The sequence below is a fragment of the Topomyia yanbarensis genome, chromosome 3, assembly GCF_030247195.1.
Source record: "Topomyia yanbarensis strain Yona2022 chromosome 3, ASM3024719v1, whole genome shotgun sequence".
Classification (NCBI taxonomy): domain Eukaryota; kingdom Metazoa; phylum Arthropoda; class Insecta; order Diptera; family Culicidae; genus Topomyia; species Topomyia yanbarensis.
The window spans coordinates 394,447,252-394,459,352 of NC_080672.1; the positions used below are offsets into that span (position 1 = coordinate 394,447,252).

The window sequence follows — 12,101 nt, forward strand, 5'->3', positions numbered from 1 at the left end:
TTCAATTCGTTGGATACTTCGACTTCGACCTTGGTCTATCTGTCTTGATATCATATGAATAAAATTTGTATAACTTTTCCGTGAGATACTGGAGTAGTCGTTTGTGGCCATTCAAGTCTTCCGCAGTATGCACAATGCGAGGAAATTTACTATTTCATTAGCTTCACATTCGGATAACACATCACATGGGTTGCAAAACAAACAGCAGGTAAGTTAACCTCACAAGTAGTTCAACTCGCCTGCGAGTAAGCCTAAAGCTCTTTACCACATTGGTTAAGAAACTTTAGTATGTCTCTGAGTTTCAGTCGTCCAAACATGGTGTCGTCTATGTAAGGACGGCCGAAAACTCGAAATCGCAATTGCGCTACTGCTGGACAGTTGCATATCAGATGATATGAGGTTCTGTAGTCGGATTCACAAAGATCTTATGAAAAAGACTCAGCGCGCTGAATAGTTGCCATGTGATAATTGAGTTTGCAGTGGCCGGTTAAAGCCCTGGTCAGCATGCCGCAGTGGAGCTTCGAAAAATGTAGATTTTTCGAAATCACTGGGCATGGTTGTTCTAGAAACGCCTTTATTTGGCGACACATTTGTAGATTTCTCCAATAATTCTCTGCTCGAACGAAGCCCAGGACCGTATTTTTCCCTTATCCAACATGTCCAAATTGACAGGGCGTGCTCAGGACCAACGAAGTCAATCGCTGTACCTGACTTGGCCAATTCACCAGCCCATTCATTTCCAGAATGTCCGGGCACCCAGACAAGGTAGATAGTGTTGACAATGCTTAGTTCTTCGATTTGGGTTCGGCACGCGATCACTAGCTTGGACCGTGATTTGTCTGAGCTAAGCGCCTTGATTGCAGCCTGACTGTCGGAGCAGAAGTTTATGACATTGCCGGACAAACTCAGTTGAAGGGCCGATTGTACCCCGCACATAATCGCAAAGATTTCTGCTTGGAATACAGTACAGTATCTACCTACTTAGTGAAATTGTTCCAATCTCATTTCACAACAGTAGACACCAGCACGTCCCTCCAACAGAGAACCGTCAGTGTAACATACCACTTGCGTTTGTTGCTGTCTTTCCATATAGCCAGACAACCACTCCTCTCAAGAGGGAATCTTTACATGGAATGTCTTGTAAGGAAAACTACATGTGAGTGTTATATCGCTGGGAGCAATAACATCTTCACCGTTACTGTTCCAACCTGCAGTCTGTATAAACATGATAGTGCTTCTTGTTCGAGGTGTATGTGTAATGGTTGATATCTAGAAGTGCCTCAAGAGCAGCAGTCGGAGTTGTGGTGAAAGCACCAGTCAACGCCATAAGCGCCATTCTTCGCAGATGGATTAGCTTTGACTGGACTATCATCAACTCTCCCCTCTGCCTCCACACATGGCATCCGTATCACAGTATTGGACGTACAATTGTCGTGTAAATCCAATAGATGTATTTAGGTTTAAGACCTCTTTCCAAAAGTTCATCTGCACTGCTCGAAGGCCATGCAAGCTTTCTCGACTCTGAACTCAATGTGAGCAGACCAATTCAGTTTGAAATCCAATATAACTCCAACGTATTTGACTTCATCTGCACACAGTAGCTCAGAATCAAAGAACTGCAAGGGACGAACCTCAGTTGTTATTCGCTTCTTCGTGAAAAGATCCTTTGAAGTTTTGCTTGTGTTAACTGATAATTCAACTTGTCGACAGCCCTTAACGCTTGTTGCATTAAGTCAAAGATTGTTCCGATGCAAAGTCGAGTAATTAGGATTTGGTAATCGTCAGCAAACTCGTAGGTTGGAAATCCAAGCTCATTGAGTCTCTTCAACAAGCCATCGGCCACTAAGTTCCATAGCTTCTTCGTAGGATGCCTGCTGTGCTACTGCTGGCACGACTGCTACCTAGTTTCACGTTTTGTACAATCTTCACGGCGCCCGCCGTCGAAACCACTCCAGAAACATTCTGAACAGGTCAGTTCAGTTCGTCAATCCACCATCATGGAATGCGTAGTTCGACTTGTTCCACATTTCCTTTGCCGTCATCAGACCTTGATCATTGCTAAACTATAGTTGTAGCTCGCCAGACTCTTGTTAAAACCTGGAACCTCATATCTTCGGAAATCTCAGTTCCGTCTCTATCAAATGCAAACCAGCTCCCTCCACGGATCAGGGTCATCGGCATCGCAAAGGCCCATGTCGTGTAGTTTTCCCGTCAGTTCAACTTTTCAATGGCTGGTCGCGTTACGGCGACTCGAGTACTTTCCACTTCAGTTACATATCTTCTGCCGGCAGTAAGTTTTATCTCTTTCTCAAACGGGACTTCTTCTCGTAGACATATTTAATATTCTTCCGATTAGGCCACTGGGCCCAAAACCTATTGCAAAGTTTTGAAACTTTGGTATCTAATAAGAGAATATAAATTTTATTTAGAAGCTTTGACGGTACGGCGATATGGTTTACATAGCATAGTGAGTCAGAAAATATGAAGAATTAAAATTTTTGTAATTGATTACTTTTTCGTGATCAGAATAATAGTTAGGGTTAACAGCAATCTTGAACAACAGTCTTGATTCACATGTTGGACACCTTGGACCTGGACCGCTTGGTAGTTAGACGTCCGCCAGTTGAACCATAGTTCAACTCAAAGGCAACACAATTGCCACAGAAACAAATCACGGAAATGATTTTAGATGTGCCGTACGCAAAATAACTTACGTGTTGGTTATGGTTATATTACGAAAGGTGTTTTCTGGAACACCGCGTCAGCTGCCCTATTGTTATTTATTTGAATCTAAATACCGTACTGCAATCCCAAAACAGCAGAGGTGTATTTTGCACAAACGATGTACGTATATGTACAGGCCAACAACGTTTTTCCCCCGGATTTCATTGTTCCGGTTGCAATTTGCCATTGCACCAAATCCATACGCATTTTGATGAAATCATAATTGCGTTCGGAGGGTCGGCCCAAGCTCCAATTCCTCCGTGAACCCAAAATAGATCCAGTACGAACAGATGAGTAAATATTTGATTGCTGATGTTCCATGTAGGTAGGTGCATATACCGTTCTGAGCTGCCTTCCGGTCATCAATAAGCGCTTACGAATGGGGGGGGGCTGCTTTAATTGAAGGTCAAACGCTGATTTCGCTCAAAAAATTTCTCTTTTCGTGGTGTTGAATGAATGTTTCTGAACTCGGACAGAAAGGGTCAAGCAATGAATAACCATCACAAAACACGGTGACTAATATTTCCATAACTGGCTGTACTCACTAGACTGTACGGGGTCGAAAACTGGCTTTATGTGATGACGGGGGGCTATATGGAAAATAGTGAATGAGGAAACTTACCTCGACGATTGAAAGGTCGAACCCGCACCGCGACTTTAATTTTGTCAGACATTCTCGATAGCTCGTTGTTTTATCCTTGTTCTCGAACAATCACACACAATTTAATTGAAACATTAAACTACTTATACAGGTATAACTAAATGGGAATAAAGAACAAAAATACACAATGAAATCTAAACATTGAATGAGTGCAAATTTTCTCAATCAAAAATCCTTCGCGGATTGCAAAGTAACCAACACTTTTTGAATGGGTTTACACCTTTATGCACTTGTTTTTCTTCTCTCTGACTCACACCACAAAGTATTGTGGAATAACAATAAAAATGCCCTCGCTCACTACATAATAATAACACAGCATGACTCGATGGTTGGACGGGTTCAGCTGAATGGAGTGACACAACACTTCACAGCGCACACAGAAAAAAAGGAGGCGAAAAGAGGATCTCTTTTCCCTTCTCTCACTCTAGTGAGGGCTGCTCGCCATCTTGATTTTTGGGGCTGATTTTTTCCTTCCTGCGCCACTGAACACTTTCGGTCGAACCCCAAGGACCAAGGGTTTTGCGTTCTGCACTCACCACCAGGCCCCCGGGACCCGTACACTAATCTGAAAATTTCACGTAATTACCGACGCGTTTCGTCTCCGAAAACGTTTGCCGAATTCCGATACACAACCGAACAGAAGGTGGGCTACAGAAAATGTTGCTGATTCGATCGTTCTTGCCTCATATCGTTTAAATTTCTTCTGTATCCCCAGCACACACCGTTTTCGTTGGGCAGAAAAAAACACTGTTGAAAGCACCACCTCCAGTCGTCGCGAGAGCAGAATTAACACAAAAAACCCGTGCTGTGCTTGTAGAGATGCCAGGTACTTTTTTCAAATGTCTGCAATAATAATTTTTAAAGTCTGGGAAGAACAAAAAATGTCAGGAAAGCTAGTGTAACCAAAAGCCTTCATGTTCAAAAATCTGCAAATATCTGCAACAAAACTAGAAAATCTGCAAATATCTGCAACCAAACTAGAAAATCTGCAAATATCTGCGTCATCGAAAAAATCTGCAGCTTAAATTAAAAGTCTGCGAATTTGCAGACTTGTCTGCAAATCTGGCATCTCTGTGCTTGTGCGCTGCTGATGCACTGCATTCGCGAACGGAACGTCAAAGTCGCATGAATGACAGCCACGAGTAGATGGTAACTTCCATGGACAGGTACGATGAATGAGAGTGCCCCGTGCGATGTGTTGGTGCATATGAATGAGAGTACGGATCTGAAAGCGAACTATATTGGAAAATAACGGCAGTGCGAGTGAGAACGGAACTCTTTGTTTACGATCTTGCTGAAGGTGTGCGTGTATGAATCAAGTTGACCATTCATCAAGAAACCTTGCCAAAGTGGGTGACGGTTGTGACGGCAACACGACAAGCATCGTTTTTGTGCCTTTTAGAAATATTATCTAGCAATACATTTGAAGAGGACTTAATTGCAAAATGAAAACAAATCGAATTTTCATGTTTTCCATCCAAAACGAACTAAATACGTACATAATGCAACAATTGGTCATTAAGAATTTAACCCTTAAATGCATACTGTTGCCATTGGGCATCATACCGAATTCTGTGATGTAAAGCCTTAACAAGGATTATATATCGTATCTCTGCCGACAAATTAGTGACAAGGAAAAATGAGTTTCATGTATTTAAGGGTTAAATAACAATTTTATCACAAACCATGAAAGGGCATTATTGATTTTTATAATTATAAAAAGGCCTAATTGTTTATGAACGAGCCTAACTAATTATAAAATTGGCTAGCTTGTGTTAAAATGACCTAACTAATTTATAAGGGCCTTACTAGTAAGAAACTGATTATAAAATAATAGATTATTTTATTATATCTGATTATAAAAGGATTATTAAAGGGTGACATTTACTCGGTAAATTAATCGAAAATATAGCTGCTCTAAGCCCAACTTTTCCATGATATCCATAAAAAAGGCCAATCTGATTTTACCCCAGATAACAGACATTTGGCCAGTCGCTACCCCATAGAAAATCCTCCCGATTTTCCCACCGACTAAATCGGCTTGCGTCGTCGACTATGCCACCAATTAATCGGTCGATTGTTGCACCGACTCTTATGGGAGTTTAACGTGGGCGTTTATCGACGCGACAACCGATTAAATGTGACCAACGAAATTTGTTGAGATCGGTCTATTTCAACCAACTAAATCGGCCAATTAGTTGGTAGTTTAAAACTGGAACCAAATTATCACGGATTAAATCTGGTGATTAATATGTTGACGACAATTGTTCACCGACGGAACCCAACTTAATCGGTTGACCTCGAAGCATCCGATTTCGTCGGTCGACTGGGAAATTTACCAACTGTCAAATTTTATATGGGGTACTGCCAGTGCTGGGAAAATCACCAAAATCAAAAATCATCAGTGATAATTATCACTGCTGATCATGCTGTGCTGTGATCACAACCATAAAAAATCGCTAGTGATTTTCTCTGAAGGGATAATGTGCTAGCAAAAAATCATTGCAACAAAATCACCGCCTGTGATCACGGCCTGATTATGTTTTTTTTTTTGATCAGGATTATGAAGTTGAGAAAATCAGGTACGATAGAAAAGATGCAAAATCGGGGTTGATGGTATTGTACATGATTATTGTAAGAAACTTCTTATGATGATGATTTAGCCAAATGATTTTGAGAGTGAGAGCGATCCAGCACACATGTAGGGATGCAAAATAATACAAATGCTAACGATTTCAGCTTTTCGGGAAAGTGTTTTATATTGAAGGACAAGTTATTGGTAGTTGAAAATCAATAGTTTTGCACAGTTTCAATGCACAGGGGGGTCCACCGATGTGTCAAAATGGAATTTTTTCAACTTTTCGGGAAAGTGTTTTATATTGGAGGACAAGCTGTTGGTAGTTGAAAATCAATAGTTTTGGACATTTTCAATGCACAGGGGGGTCACCGATGTGTCAAAATGGAATTTTTTCAACTTTTCGGGAAAATGTTTCATATTGAAGGACAAGTCGTTGGTAGTTGAAAATCGATAGTGTTGGACATTTTCAATGCACAGGGGGGTCCGCCGATGTGCGAAAATGGAATTTTTTCAACTTTTCGGGAAAGTGTTTTATATTGGAGGACAAGTTGTTGGTAGTTGAAAATCAATAGTTTTGGACATTTTCAATGCACAGGGGGGTTCGCCGATGTGTCAAAATGGAAATTTTTCAACTTTTCGGGAAAGTGTTTTATATTGAAGGACAAGTTGTTGGTAGTTGAAAATCAATAGTTTTGGACAGTTTAAATGCACAGGGGGTCCGCCGATGCGTTAAAATTGAATTTTTTCAACTTTTCTGGCCCTCAACTTGCCCTTCAAAATAAAACACTTTCCCAAAAAGTTGAAAAAAAATTAATTTTGATGCATCGGCGGACCCCCTGTGCCTTGAAAATGTTCAAAACTATTGATTTTCAACAGCCCTCGATTTGCCTTTCAATATAAAACACTTTTCCAAAAAGTTGGAAAAAAATCCATTTTGATGCATCGGCAGACCCCCCTGTGCATTGAAAATGTCCAAAACTATTGATTTTCAACAGCCCTCAACTTGCCTTTCAATATAAAACACTCCCAAAAAGTTGAAAAAAAAATCCATTCTGATGCATCGGTGGACCCCCCTGTGCACTGAAAATGTTCAAAACTATTGATTTTCAACAGCCCTCAACTTGCCTTTCAATATAAAACACTCCCAAAAAGTTGAAAAAAAATCCATTTTGATGTATCGGCGGACCTCCCTGTGCATTGAAAATGTTCAAAACCATTTATTTTCAACAGCCCTCAACTTGCCTTTCAATATAAAACACTTTGCCAAAAAGTTGAAAAAAATTCCATTTTGACACATCTGCGGACTCCCTTGTGCATTGAAATTGTCCAAAACTATTGATTTCCAATAGCCCTCAACTTATCTTTCAATATAAAGCACTTTCCCAAAAAGTTGAAAAAAATCGTTTTTGATGCATCGGCGGATGCCTTGAAAATGTTCAAAACTATGGATTTTCGACAGCCCTCGATTTGCCTTTCAATATAAAACACTTTCCCAAAAAGTTGAAAAAAAATCCACTTTGACACATCAAAGTTTTGAAAATGTCCAAAACTATTCTCGACAAACATATGATTACGGCCTAAAAGCCAACTGTCAAAATCCACTTTGAATGGAAATTCCGGACAAACCGTTACATGCCAATCACAGATGTTGGTAGTAAACGAAAGAGAAAAGTTTTCTCTTTCATAAACTGTTGTGAACTGTTCTCAGCTAGTAACGGTTTGTCCGGAATTTCCATTAAAAGTGGATTTTGACAGCTGGCTTTTAGGCCGTAATCATATGTTTGTCGAGTATTGATTTTCAACAGCCCTCAACTTGCCTTTCAATATAAAACACTTTTCCAAAAAGTTGGAAAAAAAAATCCATTTTGATGCATCGGCGGACCCCCCTGTGCATTGAAAATGTCCAAAACTATTGATTTTCAACAGCCCTCAACTTGCCCTTCAATATAAAACACTTTCCCAAAAAGTTGAAAAAAATTTCAGCTTGGCTCATTGCCACCCCTAACATATCCATAATGTTCGAAAATAGATAATGATCATCGATCCAAGAATTAAATCAAATCGCAATCATGGCTGATAATGCTCACTTGTGATTTTTTCCGAATTGCTCGCTGCAGATAGAATCATGCCGGGATCACCCTCTCAATTATCAAATTCAGCCACAGATCAAAATCACCACTGACAGAGGGCAAGAAAAAATCGGTGGTGATTTTTGTGAGATGATCTTTTGATAGTTAAGAAAGTGATCACGGCATGATTTTATCGGCAGTGAGAATTTTCGAAAAAATCATAAGCGATAATTATCAGCCATGATTGCGGTTTGATTTTTTTTTTTATGATTTTCCCAGCACTGGTACTGACTGAACCTAGGGGCAGAGCACTCTAGAAATGTATAACAAATTTGCATCAAATTAGAAAAAATGCATTTAATTCCCATTTTTGCATCAACTTTGCACTCCCTCGCAGAAAATTTTGTTTAACAAACGTCCTACGCTGATTCACTTTGTTCGATGTTTTGTGGAATGTAGGGCTGATTTTTTATAGGGTCTTGACGTCTTACACGCAACGCAAAATACGAATTACAAGTGATCTGCCCCTATGACTGAACTGTATGCTACCCGTGTTTGACAGCTGCACTCCAACTGCGTTGCATCGATCAATGCGGCACCTACAAACGTTTGTCAAACATGTTTCAGACATCTAATTTTGAATCGAGCCTAAACGTCTGTTATCTGTGATTTTACTATGCTCAATAAGGCCAATCTAGACATCTAGTCGTGATTCGCTGGTTGGACACTTTTTAACTGGACCGCTTTTTAGTTGGAGCTCCGCTAGTTGGACCATTGTCCAACTAAAAACCATCTGAATGTCAAAATCTTATGTCAAATTTACTTTGACAATCAATCTGACAATTATTAAAGATGTGAATAGATGCAATTACACTACTAACGTCTCATTTGGAGAGTTTTTGACTTTTGCCAGTCGGTCCAACTAACGAATCAATTTCGTTAGTTGGACAGATGTGTGGCCCAACCAGCGAATCACGACTGTATTTAGATCTAGCTTTGTCTTCTAACATTCGGTGTAGTATCACACCGGGGGTGAGGTGTGTGAGGTGTCCAAGTAGAAACTAAATGAGTAGTCAAAAGAAATAAAATAGTATCGTAAAAACGACGGTAGTTACAAATGTCAACATAGTGAATTTTCTAAACATGGTTTTGAAACGCTAAAAATTGACTTACAAATTATGATTCTATGATGTTGCATTCTCAAGTAAAAGTAAACAATCGCCGAAAGGGCACTATTATTTGGTTGACGGTCCCAGTTGCAATGAAAATGTCGCTTTTCAAGTCACAAGTTCAAACAACCTGCCAAACCAGATGTTTCTTAGCTAACTTCGATAGTCTCATAAGTTTGAACATATCTGCCACTCTCTTCGGTTACCTCGCAATCCAACTTCAGCAGCATCGTCTGTAAAGCTTCCAGATCGCGTTTTGCGCTTCTGTTTTGTTTATCATCGCAATTTGGAGTCCCTGTCTTCTTATAAGTTCGGCTCTTTTGGCACGGTTGTGGACGACACTAGGAGCTTGCTTGAAACATCTCTGACAGAGAGGTTGGGGTTCTGCCGGCCACTTTGTTGTAGTTGCAGTGCCTTCTGGCTTTCGAATTATCGCCGATCCAGACTTCTTTACTGTCTACAAAAAATTACCCCGAATATACAAGTAAACAATCGCCGAAAGAGGATACTATTATTTGGTCGATTTATACAGTAAAAACAAATTCTAATTTAATAGTTTTGAATGCCTAATGAATCTTCGTACTTCGATTACTGAATTATGCAATCTAGGACTTAAAAACATACACACTAACCCAGCCCAAACTTGTTCAGTAATTTCTTTTGACGACTTGCTCAGTAAAGTGATATTTTTAAGGAGCTGTCAGCAAATTGTTTAAAAATTTGCGGAATAGTTTTCATTTTTTAGCGATTTTCAGTAATTTCTCGAATAATTTACTGAAACCCGAAATATTTTTCACTGAATTTATCAGCTCTTCTGTTTTTTTCGGTACATAAACATTATCCAGTAAAATACTGACTGATTGTTCGGCAAAATTGTACCAACGTTACCGAACCTCGTCAAAAACTTACTAAACAGGTACAGCAAATCATCTGTCAAGTCGCCATTTTCAGAGGAAACTGCTGACTGACCAGTGTTTTTTGACGTTTGTATAGAACGGATTACGGAGAGTTCGGTACCAAATTGTTTTACTGAATTGATTACCGAACGGTTTGCTGTTCAAAACCCCAGCAAAATTTTACTGTACCCAGTAATTTAAATTAAGTGTGTAGTACACACTAACCCAGCCCAAACTTGTTCAGTAATTTCTTTTGACGACTTGCTCAGTAAAGTGATATTTTTAAGGAGCTGTCAGCAAATTGTTTAAAAATTTGCGGAATAGTTTTCATTTTTTAGCGATTTTCAGTAATTTCTCGAATAATTTACTGAAACCCGAAATATTTTTCACTGAATTTATCAGCTCTTCTGTTTTTTTCGGTACATAAACATTATCCAGTAAAATACTGACTGATTGTTCGGCAAAATTGTACCAACGTTACCGAACCTCGTCAAAAACTTACTAAACAGGTACAGCAAATCATCTGTCAAGTCGCCATTTTCAGAGGAAACTGCTGACTGACCAGTGTTTTTTGACGTTTGTATAGAACGGATTACGGAGAGTTCGGTACCAAATTGTTTTACTGAATTGATTACCGAACGGTTTGCTGTTCAAAACCCCAGCAAAATTTTACTGTACCCAGTAATTTAAATTAAGTGTGTAGATTTTGAATAGATATTAAAAACAAATCTGGAAACATAGAATGTCACTACTAGTGTTTCCCTTTTCAAGAAGCAATATCGATTTGTGCTCGAACGTTCGAGACAGAGACGCTGCATGTGCGAATATTAAAATTAATGGTCCAAATCGAAACGTAAAAACCGATTCTAAACGAGCAAAGCCCATATAGATATAAATAAGGGTTTCAGAGGTTAACGCTTGGAGGAACTGGCGTAGCTAGGGGATTGGGGGTATTGCTCTCCCTCCTCAATGCAACTTACACGGTGCTACAGTGATTTATGACCCAGTATAGGTTGCAGATCACATCAAATGTAACACAAAGTGATGTATGAAAAATGTTGTATACTCTCAAAATCTTGATTTATAGCTAAAAACTATTTTTCGGGACTTTTGGCACTAAAAAATTTTCTACGCTGTCATTTTTAAGTCGATTTTCAATTTTGTGAGTGTTTTGGAAAGGAGAGAAAATGGTCTTTCCAACAGTATGCTATGTAATGTTACTTTGTTAAAAATACTACGTTTTGAGACAACAATATGAAAACAACCATTATTTTGCGATTTTTTTCATGAAAATTACAATTAAAAATTAATTCTTAGGAAGTTTGTCTCGTTCATTAAAAATGTAGAGAGAACATTTAATTCCGAATCTAACAATTATCCTCAAAATTGGTTGCAAAATGGCAGTTATAAAAAGATATGAATTGTGAAGAAATTCACTGTGAAATGTTAATGACAAATTGGCATCTCCACTCTCCCTATCAGACACGTTTCCATAATTGAGTTAAATGCCATATTGCAAACGACATGTTTATCACCCTTATTCTTGTTTACGACGAATGCGAGATTCGTTCGAAAGCGATTCGAACGAAAAGTAAGTCCACTTGATTTTGATGTCGTAAACGGGAATACAAACCACTTTCGATCGAATCTCGCATTCGTCGTAAACAAGAATAAGGGTGTATAATGCGTAATAAGTATAATAAACACAACGACAAGGACTCTTGATCCATCGCCGGCCCAGAAGAAGAATGGATGGGAGAACAGCAATACTGGCAAATACTGACTACCATATGAGCGGTTCAAACTCGAAGGAGTGATGCAGAATACTGCACTGGATGATTTTGAAGAAAAGACCAGGAGTGCGATTTTACGAACTTTTAGCTTCCGATGGCCGTCGATTTTCTGACAGAGTGAAGTCTGGAAAGTTGAAATGTTACCTTCGAATCATCGCCAACGAACTGGTAAAAAACTGCCAATACAGAGACGAGCTTGGACAGGTCACGC

The 12,101-nt window shown here is 39.3% G+C and overlaps 1 protein-coding gene across 7 annotated transcripts in view; it reads right to left on the reverse strand.

Moving 5' to 3' along the window:
• LOC131693159 (kinesin-like protein KIF13B) overlaps positions 1 to 4,200 on the reverse strand; it is an 85,409-nt gene extending 81,209 nt beyond the window's left edge. For 2 of the 7 annotated variants that reach the window (XM_058980760.1, XM_058980761.1), the window contains exons 1-2: positions 3,922 to 4,186; positions 3,347 to 3,482 (exon numbers count right to left, since the gene is read on the reverse strand). In XM_058980760.1, coding sequence (XP_058836743.1) covers positions 3,347 to 3,398 — 52 coding nt within the window. In that variant the 5' untranslated portion in view covers positions 3,399 to 3,482; positions 3,922 to 4,186. Of the gene's footprint in view, positions 1 to 3,346; positions 3,483 to 3,605; positions 3,884 to 3,921 lie in introns of those variants that run through there. The other 5 variants (XM_058980759.1, XM_058980756.1, XM_058980757.1 and 2 more) reach the window with 5 other exon arrangements.
• Between the last annotated feature and the right edge of the window lie 7,901 nt (positions 4,201 to 12,101).